This window comes from Lissotriton vulgaris, chromosome 4_1 (genome assembly GCF_964263255.1).
Source record: "Lissotriton vulgaris chromosome 4_1, aLisVul1.2, whole genome shotgun sequence".
Lineage (NCBI taxonomy): Eukaryota > Metazoa > Chordata > Amphibia > Caudata > Salamandridae > Lissotriton > Lissotriton vulgaris.
The window spans coordinates 1,764,599,857-1,764,621,857 of NC_141691.1; the positions used below are offsets into that span (position 1 = coordinate 1,764,599,857).

The 22,001-nt window shown below is 45.5% G+C and overlaps 1 protein-coding gene across 18 annotated transcripts in view; it reads right to left on the bottom strand.

Annotated features, from left to right (window-relative positions):
* The window catches only part of UBR5 (ubiquitin protein ligase E3 component n-recognin 5), a 2,064,863-nt gene that overhangs the window by 1,277,676 nt on the left and 765,186 nt on the right, over nucleotides 1–22,001 (bottom strand). For 12 of the 18 annotated variants that reach the window (XM_086966085.1, XM_086966080.1, XM_086966078.1 and 9 more), the window contains 2 exons: nucleotides 6,007–6,217; nucleotides 5,728–5,854 (listed from right to left, as the gene is read on the bottom strand). In XM_086966085.1, the coding sequence (XP_086822211.1) occupies nucleotides 5,728–5,854; nucleotides 6,007–6,217 (338 nt within the window). The remainder of the gene's footprint in view (nucleotides 1–5,727; nucleotides 5,855–6,006; nucleotides 6,218–22,001) is intronic. The other 6 variants (XM_086966077.1, XM_086966088.1, XM_086966084.1 and 3 more) reach the window with 1 other exon arrangement.

Genomic DNA, 22,001 nt, shown 5'->3' on the forward strand with positions numbered 1-22,001 from the left:
GCATTGTACAACTTTGGGTTGTTATGTTTGAATTGTAAATTGCAGTGCTGATATTAACTGTAATTGGACTTGCCCGATCCTTAGAGATAAATATTGAGTAAATGATGCCTTGAGCACACATTATAAATATACAGAGTCTCCTTGTTTCTCACTTGATAATGTTGCATGCATATCCTTATTAATTGTCTACAAATTATACCAGTTGGGATATTGTTCTACTTATACAATTAGTACAATCACTGCGCGACTATGGCACACATGATGAAACAGCAGAGGGCGGCGGTACCACGTCGTCCGGAGGCGTGACGTCAGCAGGGTCACATAATCCCCACCCCGGCACACAGACGTCAATTTATTCCGGAGAACTTTTCCGCGCTACAAAGCGGAGCCATCACAAACAAAATCTGTGAGAATATGGGAACAGTGTGTAAAAAAATCAGAAAGGGAAGAATCGATTGGTGAGGAACAGCACCATCCGGGAGAGGGCCAGGCACGATAGCACCTAAAGTCATAGAATGGAAGAGCAAAAGCACAGCTACTGCAAAGCAACCTTGCAAATACGACAGCCTCCCTGGAGACAGAAAAGGATATGAAAAAACGTCATAACAGACGAAAGAGGCCTGCTACCCCAGCCCATAAACAGTGAGGGCAACGAGGCCGGAACAGAAAAGCAATAACAATTTAACCCCAAATCAACACCAGCAAGGAGAGGCGCATTCTCTGTAAGGAGTTAAGGGTCTAGGCACAGTCAAGAGGCCCCAACTCAGAAAACTGCAGAGGAGTCAAAAATATCAAGCAATGAAAAAGGGAGAAGAGCATGAATAGGCCCCACACTGGAAGACCAGGGTGCAGGGATGCAGAAGTACCCATGAACCCACCAACCAATCACCAGAAAGGAAGGAGTGGATCAAGCAAACAGAACGAATCATCCCACTAGGGAGGAAGGGAAAGAGGGCACTCGCAGAGGACAAACCACCCAGAGGCAGGCGAGTGCAGAATACTAAGCTGAAGGTCCTCGAGAACGGGGAGGAAGGGCGGGTTGTGAAGGAATCTGTGGCTAGAATCGTCTCTGTCATATACATCGTTGCCGAAGGCAAGTAACTTGTACATCTGATTGAGACTACTAGCCGCAGATTCTTTAACGTAGAATAGTTACCCTAGCCATACCCAGAAGGGAGGAGGGCCTGCGTGAGAGCCTCCCAGTAGGAAGAAACACAGGGCCCCAACAGGGGATGTGTAAAGGGGACAAGAAGGGCAGCCCAGCCCCCACCATCCAGAAGGAAAGCAAGGATGAGGTGAAGGGAGACCAGGACACCCCAAGCCCAGCCAAGGTACCAGGGACACCCGCCAGAAAGCACAGGAGGGACAGACAATCACCCCAAACTCCAAGGAGAAGAGGTAGAAAAGGAGGCAAAGCCCTCCACATGAAAACACACAGTGAAGGGCACAGCTGAAGCGGCCACAGCCTCGAGTCAGCGGAAAAGGTGGGAACGGCCCAACAGTCAAGAAAGGCAGGCATGAGAAGAAAGACGTAGTCTGGCAATGCTCCAGCAGAACAAGAGGCAGGAACAAAAGGACCCATGCCAAGGCCCCCGTGGACCAGAAAGAGCAGGTGTGTGCAGCCGGCAAGTACCCTGCAGCCGAGCGAAGATGAAGGCAAGGGCTAGGGAAATCCAGAACAACCTCTAAATGGAGACTGTTCTGGACTTAAACCGACCCACGAAAGGAGTGGGACCAGCCAGAAGAGGAGAAATACGTAGGACGGGCAAGCCGTCAACCAGAACACAGGAAAATAACAGGAAATCCTATCCCCCCTTGAACACCAGACAGAGGACCAGGCCGAAACGCTGGACAAAAAAGGGTGGAAACACCACAGCACAATGCCGCAGATGGCATGCAAAAGCTGGTCCAGCGATGCAGCGGATATTGAAATGACAGAACCTGGAGCAGCATAAGCTACGCCCAGACAAAGTTCAATGAACCGCACCAGCGTAATACAGCAACACAAGAAAGGCGAGGAACCCGCAAAGGGAGCCCACACCCTCCCAGTGTAGAACAGAGCTATACAATAGCTACAAGTACCCCACTTAGGGTAAGACAAGTCCCAAAGAAAACATGGGAACCACTCTTATGGAAAAAATCCTGCATCAGAGGACAAGAACAGAAGGACCTGCAGTTAGAACCACAGACTGCTTATCATCAGCCAAAAATACACTAGTGCCGGGAATGGGGGGAGGGGGGGCTGTTCCATCAGCCAACAGTAGAGAGGGGCCAAACCAGGGACCTCAAAGGCACGGCAAACCACACAGACGGGTTAAAAAAAACACCAGATCCCAGGAAAAAGGTGGGATAAAGCCTCCCATCAAGCTCCGGAGGATCAACAAGCCAAGCTTACGGAGGGGAAGGAGGACTGAGCCCCGCAAAAAGACGTTGAATGGCGGAGTCCGCGTTAGTGTTAACAAAAGAAGCCCAAAGGGATGTTAACCAGACGCTCCCTAATATTCTCAGGAAAAACCCCATCCCGCAGCCAAGCATTGCGACGGAGAGCCACAGAAGTGGCCTTAGCACAGCAAGAGGATTAGCAACATCCAAGGCAGCACAAAGAATAAACACGGCCAACTCCTGACCGTCCAACACATGGTGCCGTAGATCAGCGCAAGCACCCTCGTGGGAGACGCGAGACAGAAGGGACTCCACAGAATCCCATAGGCTGGAGGTAGACCTAGCCCATACACAAAGGGTGTTTAGCGCTCGCAGAGCGGCACTGGAGGATCCGAAGATGTTACGCCCCCATGAATCCAACCACCGGACTTCCCGCGACGGAGGAAACACCACCACAGGCAAGGAAGGAAAGGCAGTCTCCAGAAGAAGGCCCTGAGTAGAAGGAAAGACGCTCCCAAACCACCAGAAGAGAGTTGTGGAACGAAGTTTCAAAAGGAAGTAGCAGCTCACTTCCACCAGAGCCCTGGTGGAGACCTTCCAACACGTGACCGATAGGAAATGGGGTGACGGGGTCACCCATTCCCAAAATGCCAGCAGTCGTGGAAATAGCCTGAACAAAGGCAACACTGGCCTCCTTAGTACACCACAGGGGAGAAAGCAATTCCTCAGTGGGCGACGACTGTAAACTAAGCCGTCCATCCCCAAGTCCAGCTGGAGGAATAAACGAACAGCCCCTGAAGAGTGGGTGATCCACGGACGAGTGGGCGCTCCACGGACAGTAGGGAACCTGAAGGCCGTCCGGGGAAGTCTGAGAAGCCGGCGGAGCAAAAAACCGCGAGCTGCTGAACAGAGGTTTCGAGGGTGGAGGCCGAGGGGACAGCGAGGAGCCCTCCCTAGAAGACACTGGTGAAAAAGCAACGTTATTAACCACAAGGGCAGTCCAGTAAACCTGAACCATGGGTAATCAGTCATACACCTAACAATTGGTTCAAGAGAAGGATTATTAACAATATACAATTAAGCACAACAAACTAAGATTTGCAAACCATACTAAATAAAAGAAAAAGAAAAAAGAGATGAAGAAGCCCTTCAATTAAAAAGCTCTATGTCTTCAGTATCAAAAAAGTATTATTTTTTACATATAATAAAAACATTAGAAACAGATATGCTCAAGACAGGGTGCTGGTATACAAAACAACATATTACGAACCAGACAAGTGGCAGAATTTTTTTTTACATATTACAGTAAAGGAACAATATAAATAAAAATAATGTGTCATTATGTAAATTAGGCCACAAAAGCGTCAACGGTGTTTCGACCACTGTATCACTGCACGGTCATCTTCAGGACTCAAAGATCACTTCAGCGGTACAAGTCTGTATAAAAACAATCAATCGGACCAATCTTCTATTAATGGTCCTCCACAGAAATTCACAAGGGGTAAATCACAACAGTTGTTTCAATAAATCACACTATGTGGTAGACAAATTCCGAATGTCCACAGGATCACCATATTTTCACCCATTTAATCAGCGATATAGTTCCAGCGATATGGTTCCAAATCCTATGTCAACTGTTCCGGACAAATTTGCAAATGTTAGTTTGTTGTGCATAGGTGAAAAAGCAACAGCGCAGCGTCCCGTCTACGGAGAAAAAGAGACCAGGAGATGACCAACTTCCGGAAAGGAAAGAACATATGGAGACTAGTCGAGGACCCGATGCCGGCACAGCACCGCAGAGTCCGCCACAGGCACCGAAAATGCGCCGGCTCGACCTCACACGAGGCAGCCACTTGTGTAGAGGAACGAGAGGGACTCGGGAAAGCACCCCAGGCCCCGGCCTCCACCTTCAGCACCACCAGGACCGGGGATGAATACCTTCGGTGCCGAAAAGGCAATGGCGAGGCAGACGCCTGCTCAGAGGACAGAGGGGGGACTCGGGGGCGAGCCCTGAATCCCGGCGATCTCCTGCAATCCCACAGGAGCCCAGTAGGGATTTATGGTAAGGCAGAGAAGCTGTGGGCCTTAGAGAGGAGCCCCGCAGGACCGCACCTCGACACCACCGTTCTACAACCATAAGCCTAACCGGTCTGTGCCGGGGTCGAAGCCGCCGGCGACTCCCCAGACGAGGCAAAGGATCCGCGGACGTCTCAGGAGGTGGAGGCGCCAAAGAAGTCTGCAGAGCCACAGCATAGGCTGTCATTTGGGTCCTAGTGGCCCCAACGCCAGGGAACGGCGGGTAGGGTGGCGACAGGCGAGGGCGCATGTCCCCTGGGGAACCCGCGCCCTCTGCCAAACTAGGACAGACCTTCGGAGCTGCAGGACCTACCAGCTGGCGAGCGATTCCCTTGAGGCCGTGGTGAAGGGCGATGCCGCAGTCTGTATCGGCAGCTCATGGCTTCTGAAGTAGGGGAAGGACACTGGAATGACACCGACCGCAATTTCATCCGGCGCTCCCGCTGGGACTTCGGTTTGAGGTGCTGACAAGTGTCGCAGTCCGTAGACTCATGGTGCTCGCCCAAATACCACATACAGATAAGGTGAGAGTCTGTTGCAGACATCTGACGTGCACAAGAAGTACACGTCTTAAAGCCCGAAGGCATTCGCACACTGTTCCTCAACGCAAATCGTGAAAAGAAGGCCTGAAAACAGGTCAGAGACACGATCCGGATCCAAGTGGAAAAGAGGAAAACTGACGTCGGGGGGGTGGGGCTTATGTGACCTTGCTGACGTCACGCCTGTGGACGTAGTCAAGGCGGAGTCACGTGGCACCGCCCCCCGGTGCGTAGACATGCTGTGGCAAAGAAAATTTTCTGGATCCAGTCATGCGCCTGGGGATAATTCTACGTTAAGGAATCTGCGGCTTGTAGTCTATCAGATAATACTGTTATTCATAGACATGTATGTAAAACCAATAAGCTCATCAGGTCATGAAAAAAATGTCAGGCCATGTTTACTTTTGAGAAGGAATAAATATATATATATATATATATATATATATATATATATATATATATATATATATATATAGAGAGAGAGAGAGAGAGAGAGAGAGAGAGAGAGAGAGAGAGAGAGAGAGAGAGAGAGAGAGAGCGAGAGAGCGAGAGAGCGAGAGAGCGAGAGAGCGAGAGAGCGAGAGAGCGAGAGAGCGAGAGAGCGAGAGAGCGAGAGAGCGAGAGAGCGAGAGAGCGAGAGAGCGAGAGAGCGAGAGAGCGAGAGAGCGAGAGAGAGGGAGAGAGAGCGAGAAAGAGATGGACTTTAAAAACACTTATGAACTAACAGTACCTTCTGCTGCTCGATGACCCAGTTCTACTGCCAGGCCCATTACTTGATACCACGGAGATCGCATTTGCAATAGCTTCAACTGCAGATAACCTTTCTGCAAACGTGTTCCTTTCAGAGCGCTCTGCTTCTGAAACATGAAGAAAATAATTTGGTACCAAATCAAGGAAAGGTTACATAATAAATCAAAGCAATATCACCTCTGGTCTACGCAAAAAATAGCAACTGTCAGCCAAATATCAGTAGGCAAATGTTTCACACTTGGTTTGTTTACAAGTTTACCTTCTTCCTCCTTAGTTTCTTTGTTACTGGTTGGAAAACACACAGATACACAAGCATGGAGAATGTTGCGATTTCCATCACATCTGTGGCCCAAAAATGAGTGAAGCATTTGAGTATTCTGATCCAATACAACTGCTTGCTCAAAATTCATCAGATATTGTCTGCAGGCTTCAAAATCACATCGGAGAATGTGCTGCATTAAAGTTTGCTTCTGTAGAGAGACAATGGAAGAAAATATTAATTTTAGACTTAAGTGAAAATCAAATGTCCGCTTTATGCAATAAAAAATGACAAAAGTACTGATGTCAGATTCCGCAAATTAAAAAGTTTATCAATGAAATGCTGCACCTGCCCATTTTGCTTTTTTGGCCTGACCTGCATTTTTTTATCCAGGTAATGTTCAGTGGAGGCATGCTTTCATTTCTGCTATACCGACTGGTGGAACACCACCCAAATCCTCAAGTGTATAGATGGCATATGCTAATTCCTAGTATCCTGGAAGGCACTACCTCATATCTTTCACCGTTTGCCACTAGTGAACTAATACAATCACTTAGAAAAATGTCACAAAAAAAAGCACTGGGTGGGGAGCATAATGGAGAAATATGGAGAAAAAAAAAGTCCCAACGAAAGCAATATGAAGGAGGAAGGGTCCCCTGAAAAGTCCCAAACGAAACTAAAAGATTATACTAAATACTGTTGAAGAAACCAAATAGATGGCAGTTAATATCCTGTCTTGGAACACAATTTGCTTCAGGATAAAAAAAACAAAGGCAAAAGATCCTGGAATATTTGAAAATAGTGAACTATGAGATAATATTACAAGATGTACCTGCTGTAAGTAGAATGGGCAAGAATTCTTAAAAATCAGACGTGGGTGGATTCTTATGTATGCACAAACCAGCAATGTTGTGTAACAGGAGTGGCGATACTATTTAAAAAATCCCTGAAAGCATGGATTGAATCGCAGAAGTGGGCAGGAAGGGAAGATGGGCAATAGTGAGAGCTAGGATACAAAATAATTTGTACACGATAGTGGGGTACTATGGCCCTAACATGGACGATCCGGAGCCCTCTACAAAAAGTGTATACTCCACTTCTGGCCGCACAAGCACCCATAATAAGGGGGGCGATTTTAATATCATTTTAAATCCTAAAGAGGACAGATTGCCGGTCAAGAACTGCCCCAACATACCAAAAATGAGGGAGTGGGTCGGCTTGTGCATTAAGAATTTAGGGATTATAGATATATGAAGAGAAAAAGCAGATAAGATGCATAGATTTACACTACAAAATAAAAGACTGGGGCATTAGTCTAGGATCGACTTTTTCTCAATAGATAGAAGCTTACTCAATAGCACACAAAAAGGTAGAGCAAATACCAGCCCATCTTTCAGACCATTCGGCAGTGCTCCTGCGTCTCACATTAAAATCCACTACTTCCTGCTAGAGGTGGACAGTGGACAGTCATTTTCAAAGATACAACTTGTATAGAATTATTAGCAAAGGATACCTATTTGTTTTTCCAGTTAAATAAAGAAGGGACCACGAAACAAATTGCTTGGGATGTGTACAAAGCTTTTATCAGAGGGAAAATAATCAATCTCGCTGCGGATAATAGGAATAAAAGGATTGGCATCAAATAACTGGAAAAAGAAATAGCAACTTTAGAAGTGGAGTTAGCTAAAAAGGAAAACCACACAGGAAAAATCTAATATAGAAGAGATGAGAAAAACAAACAAGCATTTGCAAAGCAATAGGTCTCATATTAGGAAAGTTTGAGCTATTGGCATTGTAAATGTCAAATTTTGTATTTATGTGTTGGTTTTGAAAATAGATACATAAATAGCAGTCATTTACAATGCCAATAGCTTAAACTATCGCAAATGTGACACCTATTGCATGTGTATTTGGAGTGAGTGAGTGTGTTTTTTGTGTTTTGTTATGCTATGCTATGTTTTGTTGCGATTTGCATTATGTTATGCTATGTTTTGTTATACTATGCATTATATTATGCTGTGCATTGTTATGCTGTGCATTGTTATGCTGTGCATTGTTATGCTGTGCATTGTTTTGCTATGCTATGTTTTGCTATGTATTATGCGGTGTGTGTGTGTGTGTGTGTGTGTGTGTGTGTGTGTCTGTGTGTGTGTGTCTGTGTGTCTGTGTGTCTGTGTGTCTGTGTGTCTGTGTGTCTGTGTGTCTGTGTCTGTGTGTCTGTGTGTGTCTGTGTGTGTCTGTGTGTGTCTGTGTGTGTCTGTGTGTGTGTCTGTGTGTGTCTGTGTGTGTGTCTGTGTGTGTGTCTGTGTGTGTCTGTGTGTGTCTGTGTGTGTCTGTGTGTGTCTGTGTGTGTCTGTGTGTGTCTGTGTGTGTCTGTGTGTGTCTGTGTGTGTCTGTGTGTGTCTGTGTGTGTCTGTGTGTGTCTGTGTGTGTCTGTGTGTGTCTGTGTGTGTCTGTGTGTGTCTGTGTGTGTCTGTGTGTCTGTGTGTCTGTGTGACAATTGGTAACCCTCTGCAGTCTCAGTGGAGAGGCCAAGAATTAAATTTGTGTGAAAAGTGAATCTTGTTTTGATCCACTGGCGCAAACATACTGGAGTGGGGAGGCCACCTTTGCTGCTGAGAGCTTCGCGCTATTGGCTTTGCTGTGAGTTTAGTGCAGCCGGTGGGTCAAGATGAGCTCGCCTGGTAGACGTATCCAATTAAATTATGCGGCAGGAGAGAGTTGGCTAAATTATGTGCCAAAAGAGTCAAATTCTGCAGCACATTCTGTGAAAGTATTTAATCCGGATTTGCCATTTTAATACATGTTGCTTCAAATGGGACCCCGACACGGTTCAAACTACAAAGTACTGTTGAGCAGGAAAAGTATATACATTCAGCAGAGCCCGCGGAAAACACGTTTCACTGTAAGGAAAATGCTACCTACCAGTAAGCATCTATTCTTGCCATGTAGGGCTGCAGAACCACACACTATTGCATTAGATCACCATCTGGTGGTGGGCCCGGATGATTACACTTTGTTGTTGTCTTGGAAGAGTCTTTGTCTGTTGCATGACTCCTCCCTTAGATCGTAGTGCGCATGGGCATCGACTCCATCTTCAGATTATTTTCGCCATTGGGCAAATTATGGAGTTGTACGAGTACATATAGAGATGACCATGTATTGTGTATCTAAATAAGATAATACTGGAACAGGCACAGGTAGCCAGGGAGCAGTGTGGGCGTGTGTGGTTCTGCAGCCCTACATGCCAAGAACAGATGCATACTGGCAAGTAGCATTTTTCGTTCGAGGCATATGGGCTGCAGACCACACACTATTACATAGATTTCACAGCAGTTTCTCCCTTAGCGGTGACCACCCGTGTCTGTTGCAGTCGTTTGAAATAATGTTTTGAGTACAGCCTGGCCCACACTTGCTTGTTGTTTTGCCTGCACATCTACACAGTAGTGTTTTGTAAAGGTGTGCAGAGTTCACCATGTAGCTGCTTTACAGATGTCATCTAATGGTATGTTCCCTAGGAATGCCATAGATGCCCCTAATTTACGGGTAGAATGAGCCCTAGGGGGGAATGGATAGTGTGTGTTTTGCTTTTTGATAAATTTGAGTGCACTTAACAATCCATCTTGCAATGCCTGATTTTGAAATTGGATTTCCCTTATGTGGAGGAGAAAAAGACAAAAACAGTTGTTTAGTTTTACGAAAAGGTTTTGTCTTATCAATCTAGTAGAGAAGCGCTCTCTTTACATCTTATGTATGTAGAGCTCTTTCTGCCACTGTTTGTGGTTGGGGGAAAAATACTGGCAACTCAATAGATTGATCGAGGTGGAAAGGTGAAATGACCTTTGGCAGAAACTTTGGATTTGTTTTAAGAACCACTTTATTATGATGAAGTTGTATAAATGGTTCTTGAATTGTTAATGCTTGTAACTCACTTACTCTTCTAAGTGAAGTAACAGCTACTAAAAAAAAGCAACTTTCCATGTAAGGAATTGTAATTCACACTTATGTAATGAATCGAAAGAAGGACCCAAACGTTCCACACTGGAGAGGGTGGTTTTTTAGGAGGAATTATTCTTTTAAGTCCTTCTATAAACCCTTTGATTGCAGGTACTCTAAACAATGACAAATGTCTGTTTTGAAGATATGCTGCTATAGCAGCAAGATGTAACCTGATTGAGGAATACGCTAAGTTAGATCTTTGCAGATTTAACCGATAGCATATAAGGTTTTGTATGGAAACATCTAAGAGATTGATGTTATTTGTACAATATACAACAAACCTTTTCCACTTTGCTGCATAACATGCTCTAGTGGTAGGGCGTCTTGCTTCTTTTATGACATTTATGCAATCAGGTGGTAAATTTAGATATGCAAATTCTAAGACCTCAGGAGCCAAATTGCTAGATTGAGCTGCATTGGGTCTGGATGCATAATCTCTCTATGGTTCTGTGTTAGTAGATGTGGAGAGAGTTTTCGTTTGCGATGTGGTACTACTGACATCTCTAGTAACGTGGTGTACCGGGGTCTTGCCCACATTGGTGCTATGAAAATCAATGTGAGAGAATGTTCCTGTAGTTTGCGTACCACCAATGGAATTAGTGGGAGAGGTGGGAAAGCGTATGCAAATTTGTTTGACCAGTTCATCCATACCGCATTGCCTTTGGATAATGAGTGTGGGTATCTGGCGGTGAAGCTTGGGCATTTGGAGTTGTGGTTTGTAGCAAACAGATCTATCTCTGGTTGACCCAACTTTAGAAAAAATGGCTGAAGAACTTGATGATGAAGTTCCCATTCATGTATCTGCTGTCTTTGACGACTTAATAGATCTGCAACTTGATTGTGAAATCCTGGTAGATGTTCTGCTAATTAAAAAAATGTTTTGAGGAATGGCCCATCTCCATATGCTCTGTGCCAGCCGGGAGAGCCGTAGGGAGTGTGTTCCTCCTTGTTTTTGTATGTAATACATTGCTGTCATATTATCCGTCCGGACTTTTACCGCTTTGTTTGATGGGTAATGCTGAAACTATTTTAGAGCTAGAAAAATCGCTAGTAACTCCAGAAGGTTTATGTGGAGTAGTTTGTGTTGCATTGTCCATGTACCCTGTACTGTGATTTTGTTAATGCGCTCCCCATCCTGTGAGAGAGGAGTCTGTGGTTAATATTATCTGTGGAACAGGTTCTATAAACGGCCAGCCCTTGGAAAGGTTCTTGGTGTTTCACCATTGCAGAGAGCGATATGTCCGGTCGTCTACCACCACAAGATATGTTATTTGTTGCTGAGCCTGATTAAACTGACTTGCCAAGCACTCTTGAATGGGGCACATTTGCAGTCTTGCATATGGCACTATGAAAATGCAAGATGCCATCATTCCTATTAGCTGCATAAACACTTGAGCTGGTAGTGAGTGTTGTGGCTGGAATCTTTTGTTAAGATCCTGCATAGTTTGCATTCTTGCTGGGTTGGGGTACGCTATTGCCTTGGAGTTATCTATTGTAGCACCCAGATACTGCTGAGACAGGAATGATTGGAGATGGGATTTCTTTTGATTTACTGTGAATCCCAGTTTGTGAAGCAGACATATTGTTTGATGCGTGTGCTGTACACATTGGTTGTATGACTTGGATTGTATTAACCAATCGTCCAGATATGGGAAGACATGATTGTTGTCCCTTCTTAAGAGTCCTGCTAATACTACTATACACAAAAGTGAGCAACCCAATATACCCTTGAGGGTTTGGGCAATAGATATGTTATGGTAATTGAACCTTCAAGGGTTTTAATGGTCTTAATGTTTCAAATATTATTTTAAATATCTACAATTGTACGACCTGATATATTTGATGCTGTTAATGCACAACAACTGTGACAAATGTCTTTTTAAGTTAATTTCTGTTTGTCACTGAACAGTGATCTTTTTGAGACAAAAGAGAGCAAGAGAAAGGGTGTATATGAAAGAGTATTCGGATTTAATATTTGTTACAAGGGTACATGATAGATATACTACTAGACACTTTTTGAACACTCGAGGTGCTGTAGTTACTCCGAAAGGGAGTACCTTGAATTGGTAGTGTTGACCTTCTCGAATGAACCTTAGGTAATTTCTGTGCGATTGATGCATGGGAATGTGGAAGTAGGCGTCCTTGAGGTCTAATGTGGAAAGGAAGTCTCCCTTCTTTAGCAACGGTAGAACCTGTTGTAGCGTGACCATATGAAAGTGGTCTGATTGTATGTACAGGTTTAGGGGCCTTAGATCTAAAATAGGTCTGAGGGTCCTGTCCTTTTTGGGTATGAGAAAGTATAGAAAATAAACTCCTGTGTTTTGATGTTCTTTTGGGACTGGTTCTATTGCATTCTTTTGCAGTAGAGATACCACCTCTTGTCTTAGCAGTATGAGGTGTTCTTGTGACATGGGACGCTGTCTCGGTGGTATTGTTGGAGGAGTGGAAGTGAGCTCCAGACAATAACCTGACTGAATTATTTGTCTTACCCACCTGTCTATGGTGATGGAGTTCCAGACAGGTAGGAACTGTTGTAACCTCCCCCCGACAGGAGTGGAATGGTCTGTGGGAATGGAAGGGAAGTCACTGTTTGGGAGTAGAGGCGTTTCTATTGTTGTTTCCTCTACCTCTACTCTTATTGTTGTTTCCTCTATAACCTCCTCTATAATATCCTTTATTAGGCGAGGTTTGGTTGGGAGCTTTAAAAGAAGAGGAGATATTGTAGATAAGAGGAGATATCAGTTTGGAAACCCTTAGAGGCGCCCCTTTATGAGGAGTGACAAAAGGAAGGTCTATGGGCTTGTGTTTGTAAAGCTCCCATGGATTTTTCCGTGTCTATCTTTTTTCATCTTTTCTAGTGCACTGTCAACTGCTGGACCGAAAAAATGTTGTTGGTCAAATGGCTGGTTTAATATACTGGCTTGTACTTCTGGTTTAAACCCAGAGATGCGTAACCATGCATGTCTACGCAACAATACCCCTGTATTTATTGCTTGGGTCTGGTGTGTCTAGTGCACATCTTATGGAGGTATTTGTAATAACTTTGCCTTCCTGTATTAGGTCAGAAGCCCTGGTCTTGTATTGTTCTGGCAAGTGTTGCATGAGTGACTAACTCATAATGAGCTCTATCAGATCTTGCTAACAAAGCTGGAGTGTTAGCAATCCTCCTGACATTAGCAACCTGTGAAATGGTGCGTTTTCACGAAGCATCTAAAAACTTAGACTCTTTGTCAGGGGGTGGATCATCCCCTGTTGTCTGCGAATTAGCTCTTTTTCTCACATTTGACATTACTAGTGAGCCTAATGGCAACTGTCCTTTAATGTATGCTGGATCAGTTGGAGCCACTTCGTACTTCTTTTCTAGTCTCGGATTAATTACCCTTGCTCTGACTGAGTCTTTAAATATTTCAGGTGCATGTTTTACAACTCCATTAAGTATTGGAAGTGTGGTTGTGGTCTTATGTGAAGACATTAAAGTGTCCATTAGGAAGTTTTCTTCCATTGTATCTGTGTGTAGCTCCACCACATGGAAAGCGGCTGCTCTATGAATGAGCTGCGTAAACCTAAGCGACATCTGGGGGAGATGGTCTAGACGGGTATACATCATCTTGTGGTAGATCTGGTGCATTATAATCTTCCCATGGGTCCCCTGATGGCCCAGGAATATCATCTGTGTCATTAATGTAATCTATGTGATGTTCACTCTCTATGTCCTGTGAGTAACTATCCTCATCATCCTCATCTTGGGGTATAAGACTATGTGTACTAGATGGTGAATGTACAGGAGAAATATCTACTGGTACTTCTCTTTCTGGTGAAGGGATTCTCATTGGTGAAGTTTGAGCATGCTTTTTAAGAGAAACTGGCGGTGTTTTAGGATAGTCCATTTTCCTCTTTTCAGGCACTGAAGTGATATGTCTAGTCTTTGGATTAATATGAAGAGATTTTTTGCTTTGGATCAGGTTTAAAAAGCTCTTCTACTGGCAAATCTTTTTTCAGCGCTGATTTATATGGTATGGGGCCGAAATTCTTAGGTTTAACAGTGTCGATTGTCTTTGGAGCAGGTTTTGATTTCGGTTCCGAAGACTTTTTGCTAGGATCCGTGCTCTTTGGATCCAGAGTTTTTGTTCCTGGAGTACATTTCGACTCATCTACCTTCGGAGCCGAAGTATGTTTCGGTACCTGAACCTTCTTCTGGTCCACTTTTTTTCAGAACTGTGGTGGTTTTTGGTTCAGTAGCTTTGGGAACCTCTTTCGGTGCCTAACTTGCTTTCAGTTCGACCACTTTCGGTACCGAAGGATGCTTTGGTGCCGGTGTTAATTTTGGCTTAAGGACCTTCTGACTTCGGGACCAACAGACTGACTCGAGCCTGAGTCGACTGGAGGCTTTTTTGTATTCTTCGCTGCCGAGCCCGAAGGTGGGGCATCGTAAGGGTTTGGTCGGTGTGCACCTTGACCCGAAGGTGGAGGTGACCCGAAGCCTGTCCCGGTATGGTGGGGTGAACAGGGTCGACGTCTGTACTCACGACCTGTTGACCAGCTGGAAGATCTTAATCTTCGGATTGATCCTCAACTCCAGAAGCTGAATCCTCTGCTTCGGAAGAGATGTCTTCGTGCTGTTGTTCTTCGGCGTCTAATTCAATTGGAGCCTCATCTATGAGCTCGGCGGTCCCTGATTGTTTTCTTGGACCGGAACGAAGGGCAGGCCTCACAGACTCGAATCTTGTGCTCTGGAGATATGCAGAGATTGAAAACCTCATGAAGATCGGTGTGAGGGAATTTGTGTCCACACCGAGGGCACTTTTTGAATGGTGTTCTTTCCATGAGCCAAAGGCCCAATGGTGCAGTTGGGCCCGACAGCCCTGACGAACGCTGGAATCGAGAAGTGAAGTCTCTGTTAGACGCTGGTAACCGGACTCAATGTGGACGACTATGCCGATGATATTTTGATTGATTTATGGATTCGATAAGAGATCGGTATCAGGACCGAACGATGAACACATCCGAGCCCGATGGCGGAAAAAAAAAATCTGAAGATGGAGTTGAGGCCCATGCGCACTACGATCTAAGGGAGGAGTCATCCAACAGACAAAGACTCTTCCAAGACAACAACAAAGTGTAATCATCCGGGCCCACCACCAGATGGTGATCTAATGCAATAGTGTGTGGTCTGCAGCCCATATGCCTCGAACATAAGGATTTTGCATTGAAAGAAAGTAACATTTATAATGTGCACGCAGCAGAAAACAACTCAACATGTGGATGTCATGCAATAATATTCGATAGTCTACGAAGACAACCTTAAAAAAAACAATTCGTTCTCACAATTCTTTCTGTGCCAAGGAGCCTGCTCACAGTGCCCGGCAGGTGGCAGCAAAGCACTTTAATGGCGAGGACTGAGGCACAGAGTTCCACTGCGATCTTCAGCAGCAGTCAAAAACATGTGTTTGGGCAGTCTGTTGTGCCTCAGCTGATGGATCATTTTGTAAGGAACCCTGCCGAGTTCCCAACAAATTGACAGTTCTGCTGCCTGGAAAAACAAGCTCTCGGTATTGTGTGGTGGGGCGGCGGAGGCGCATTGCATGGTGGGGGCGGGGACCGGCTTGCTTTGAAGCTCTCTGCATTGTGAGGCGGGAGGCAGGGGAGCGGACTCCTTTGAAGTCTGATGTTGGGGGGGGGATTCCTTTGCTTTGAAGTCTGATGCCGAGGCTCTGTGCTATGTGCACGGGTCACATGAACTGTACCTGATCCGCAGTTGGGTAGACTTTTGAAAGCCTTACTATAATCTCGACAAACAAGCATTGCTAATGAAATGCTGTAATCAAGACCTAAAAAGGATGAAGGACTGGGTTCTTTGGACCCAGCGGTGCCAGGGCACAACACCTGAAACCTTCGTGGGTAACCTGCTCCGGCGTACAAGTCACAGAGACACGGGACACTTCCTTCGGCGTCAAAGAGTCAAGGTTTATTTACTGCAGGGAACACAGAAGTCACAGGAAGTACATCGAGTGTAGTTCGGGGAGACTGCTTCAAATTGTATTTGTGGATCGCTCCTTTTATACAGTTTTTACCCATAGGATAACATGATACACAATAGTTTACAACCTGGTTCCCACAAGTCGCTCTCAGAGGGGTCGCTTAGATCACTTTGAAACACACAAGATCCGGAACATAAGTGCGGAAACATTTGGCGGTTCCCAACTGTAAAAACCCATCTTCCCACCATTAGCAAATTCCAATCAGCAGTAAAGTAGATCGAAATAGGAACGAAGACAGGTGCAGAGGAAGACGGAGACAGTAGGGAGATCGGAAAGGGTGTAAAAGGGGAGTGTCGAGAAGCACGAGATACAGGCATCAAAGGGACGTGCCTAATGAGATGCACGACTGAGACAATAAGCCCGTGCGGCAAGATGAGCCTCGAGCGGCGCCATCTGCCTTACAGTAGCATCCCCCTCGTCATAAAGACACTTACAAAGAACATGCGTCTTCCGCCATATCTTGGGAGTCCCAGGGTCGCGAAGCGGACAGCGTCCGTTCGCTGGCTACTTGAGGGCAAGAGACAAAATGGATGCCGTATCTAAGATGGAACCCGTGGGTACAGATGACAAACCCACATAACAAACGAACGGTTTAAGTTAGCACAGCGAAACTGCGCACACTTACAAAACTCGTCATTTGCGGTTCATAGATACTAGACTCGACCATATTCGTGCGAGTTAAAAACACCACTTACAATTGTCACGGAACCTCAGACGCTCCTTTTGCCCTCATGTAGGCAAGCACTAGTCGGAATCATACTCGATATTCATCAGACCATCAAGATGTCGTTGTAGCATAGCTCTGTCCAACCGAGTCCCCTTGGTAACAGATGGTTGTCTCATACACGTTGTAGCACAGAGGCCACATAAGGCAGGACCACACTGCACACAAAGGCAACACGTGAACAGGAACACTACCACAACCCCGATGATCGTCAGAATCTTCCAACCCCAAGTCGACACCAGGCCCCAAAACCAACCAAGTAGCGTCCAATCCCCTACATCCACGTGTATGGATTCGGAGATCTTGTGCAACTTCGAGATGGCTTGATAGACAGTAGGAGCATTATCTGGAATGAAAATGCAACAGCTCGAATGGATCACTTTACATACCCCACCGCGATCTGCTAAGACAACATCTAAAACCATACGGTTTTGTAATGTCATAAGTCTCTCCGCCTGAAGTTCTGTGGTGATATTACCAAGGGCACTGGCAGTAATGTTAGCTGTCGATTCTACCACTCGAGTCAAATGTCTCAGGTTCCTACTATTAACCATAGGTCCCCAAAACGGGAGGAAACCCTTGAAAAAGTCTCCTGCCTCTTGACCGGCAGTATCCTCTTCGCTAATTACGCCTCGTACAACTCTAGTCTTATGATAATCGGCATCTACAGTAAACGTCGGAGGCAACAGATTTGCAACAAAACATGAGCCCATGAAGTCTGCGGGCAACCATGTGTATGCACGATCATGACAGATAAAGTATGTACCCTTGGCAGCCAGAAACACAGGGGACGGGGACATTGGCAAAGCGTAACTTTCAGTGCAAGCACTTACTCCAAGTGAGGCTTGCGAGCCACGACCCACAAGACAAAGATTACCAGTGTGGGGTACGACCCATATTGGAGACGAGCTTTTAAGCTGCTTTTCATTAATGAACATACTATATTCCCCTCTACTTAGGACCCTATAGGCTTGTACCTCTTCTTTAGGGATAAGAAAAGGATCATGGATCTCATCTTCCATCTCCTCTATTGCCATCGATAGCACCCACTGATACGAGGTAGGACCAGCGTTGGGGGAACGTTGTTCTGGAGTGGGGTGGAAACCCAGTGCGCTTCGAAGCATTGTTTGGAATGCTCGAGCTGACCCTTGGGAACTATACGGTAACACCAGATATGGAATTCCCTTACCCGTAGTATGTGGCATCAACCCACACACCCAACAATTAGTAGTGTTAACCACTAACTGATGCTGATGGAGGAGCTGGATAAAGGAATTGTTGCGGAATTCTACACGTCTAGCCTGTTCGTGTTCTGGTAACATATGAAAGGAATGAGGAGAAGCAGTAGAAGTAATGTTAGGGTAAGGAGTAGGAGTAGGGGTAGGAAGTAAGAAGTAAGACATAGTGTAATACACCCCACCCGCCAAAAATGCAGAAGCAGTTAAAAACAAAACAAACAACTGGGATACAAAACATTTCGTACGACTAAGTTTCTGCAGCTTGACTCTATATGCCTGAGCTCCTTCCAAATCATTCAGCTTCGAAAATGCCATTTCCCTACGACCGTCCGCAACGTTTCTTGACGCACTTCGTTCTGTGCAGCAATAGTCAATCCCCAGGAGTTCCTAGGAACCGACGGTCTTTAACCTAGTGTCAAGACCTACTGTCCAGAAGGAAGTACGCGCGCGGCCCTACGGCCCTCAATACACAATATGTATATATTAGCACAATATTTCTCAGCTGTGGAAGAAAAAGATACAAGGAAGAAGCTTGATATATATATATATACAAAACAATTTTCAATGATACGAATGTTCAAAGTTGATCATGGGAAACGAAGATATTGCAGTTATCAATTTCAGCAAAGCAAGCAAATTTTTATTTGTCCTTAGTGTGAGATCGCAAAGAATATCGATGTTTCCCGGGACGTGTCTGCACGTCGAACAAAGGATCTGTCGAAGAGACAGCGTCCTGCTGATCAGTTCGTTGGTCTGGTCTTGAGTCTCTTGCTGACAAATGTTCAACAGTGGCTTTCTGCTGCGCTGAGGGTTCTCCAACAAGCTGTGCGTCGCTAAAAGGTACAAACGCCGGCAATGTTTCTGTTTCTGTTGACGCAATGCCTTTCCTTACCCACGGGTCTGCCGACAAAGGAATAGGGACTCGCTTACAATGGGTAGCATGTACCCAATTTTTCCGCCCCTCAAGACGAACGGCAGTCCTCGTGGCCAGGAGCACCTGGTAAGGTCCGGTGAAGCGAGGGTCCAGATTGTTTTTTCGTGAAAAATTTCGGGTAACCACCCAATCTCCGGGCTGGAGCTGGTGGCCTGGACCCTCCGTCTGCGTCGGCAAGGCGTCGTAAACCTGTTGATGAATTAACCTCAGTTTAGCAGTCAAGTCATGTAAGTAATCAATCAACATCGGAAACTCAAGATCAGAGAATATTCCTGGCCTAGGAACCCCCCACACATTCGCAGGACGGCCGAACACTATTTCATAGGGACTGAGCCCTATTCGGGAGTGTACAGTCGCCCTAGTTGACAGTAATGCTAGAGGCAAAGCATCAGGCCACGAAAGTCCAGTCGTAGCTTGAATCTTCGCTAATTTTAGTTTAAGGGTGCCATTGTACCCTTCAACCAATCCAGCTGACTGGGGATGATTGGCGCTATGGAATTTCTGATTTATTCCAAGGCCCTTACACACACTCTTCATCACACTTCCAACAAACTCACTTCCGTTATCTGACCACACGACTCTAGGCATTCCATACCGAGGAAAGTATTCCTTCAGTAGGATTTTCGCAGTAGACAAAGCAGTATTGTCTTTGAGGGGATAGGCCTCGATCCATCGGGAGAATGCGCAAACCACAACCAAAACGTATTTCAGGTTATTGCATCGCTCCATATGGATGAAGTCCAATTGGATCACCTCAAAGGGATACAAAGGAGGAGCAAAACTGCCAGGGGGAGTTGGGGTTCCTTTGCCAGGATTGTACATTATACACACCATACAATTCTTCACCAAACGTTCAGCACACTTAGTAATTCCATCATTCTTCCACACATCAGCCAACAACTTGCAAATACCTTTCGCGCTAATATGTGCTAACCCATGTGCCATTTGCACAACGGCCAGTACATACGCATCAGGCAACATCCATCTTTTCTGATCTGACAAATCAATCCAGCAACCATTCACATCCAACCTTCCCGTACTTTCTTTCCACTTCATCTTTTCAGTGTCGGTGGCCTCATTCTGAATTGCTTTCACACTCTCTATAGTATTCTCACACATACTTGATTCTGTAGGCCACCTAACCGAATTCGTCACATACATTCGAGTGCTAAGGTTCCGGGCAGTCTCCTTAGCAATCTCATCTGCAAACGCATTACCACGACCAACATCATCCGTCACTTTACGATGCGCACTACATTTAACAATTGCAACTTGAGCAGGCAAAGTCAATGCATCCAAAAGATCGTTCACAAGCTGGCCATGCTGTATTTTCGTGCCATGTGACGTCAAGAAACCACGTTCTCGCCACAATCGTCCGAAACTATGCGCTACACCGAAAGCATACTGACTATCGGTGTACACATTCACACGTTTACCTTTTGCTAATACACATGCTCTAGTAAGAGCGATCAGCTCTGCAGCTTGGGCAGAATTCTGATTCAATCTCGCAGTCTCAACAACAGTATTCAATGTCACCACAGCATAAGCAGTAGTCACATCACCATTCGGCAATTTAAAACATGACCCATCCACATACAGGATGCCATCCGGGTCTTCCAATGGGGTGTTTTTAAGGTCCACACGACCTTTTGTTTCCTCCTCTGTCCGCAAGTAACAGTCATGTTCTGTTACTGCATCTGACTCTGCACTAATTGGTAACAAAGTTGCCGGATTTAGGACATTACAACGTTTTATCTGAATGTGGCTTGCCAAGAGCGTCAATTCGTACCCAGATAACCTCGCACTCGTCAAGTGCTGAGTTTTCGTACGGTTCAAAAGAGTATCGACTGCATGCGGAACCATCACCGTAAGCATATTATCCATGACCAATCCTGCTGATTGTCGGATGGAGACCGCAGCTGCCGCAGTTGCTCTCAAACAACTCGGCAATGCTCTAGCTACTGGGTCTAAGGTCGAGGAAAAATATGCACATGGACGTTGCTTACCACCAAAAGGTTGCGTTAAGACGCTTAAAGCACAACCTTCCCTCTCGTGAACATATAACGTGAACGGTTTACTGTAATCAGGGGTACCTAACACAGGAGCCGAACACAATGAATCACGTAATTCAGAAAAACTTTTCCGACATTCTTCCGTCCATGGTAAAGGAGTCGAAACATCCTTGCACGTAAGAGCCACCAATGGTTTCGCTAGCAATGAAAAATTAGGAATCCACTGCCTGCAGTACGATGTGATACCTAGAAAGGCACGCACATCTCTTTGGGTTTGTGGCACAGCCATGCGCGCAATCGCTGCAATTCTCTCTGGGGTCAATCTCCTTCCCTCCTTTGACAATAAGTGACCTAGGTAGGTTACTTCTTGACAACAATATTGGAGTTTAGAAGGTGACACCTTGTGATTTAACTCACAGAGATGTTGCAGCAACGACACTGTAGCAATTTTGCAAATGTCCTGAGTATCAGCAGCCACCAATAAGTCGTCGACGTATTGGATTAAAGCCGCACCAACCGGCAACCTAAACGCATCTAGTTGACCCTTCAAAGCTTGACTGTAAATCGATGGACTTTCACAGTAGCCCTGAGGAGCGCGTTTGAACCGGAAGCTACGTCCACCAAGAGAGAAACCGAAAAGGTCCCTGCTCTCTTCGGCAATCGGGATGCTGAAAAACGCATTTTTCAAATCAATCACCGAAAACCATGAAGCTGTAGCTGGAATCAGAGTCAGTAGCGCCGTAATGTCAGGCACAACAGGGAATTGAGGAACCACAATTTTATTCACCTCCCGTAAATCGATAACAAAACGATAAACAGGCGGTTTGGTAGGATCAGTACGTTTAAGAATGGGCAGTACAGGACTATTGCACACGTTTCCCCGAGTTTCTTCAATGACATCTTTCTCGATCAAATCATAGATGATCGCTAACAAAGCTCGTTCACCATCAAGGGAGATACGATATTGGGGAATACGTGGCAATCGCACATTCGATTTCAACTGAACAACATAAGGGGAGATATCAAGTAGGCCCACGTCATTTGGACCCG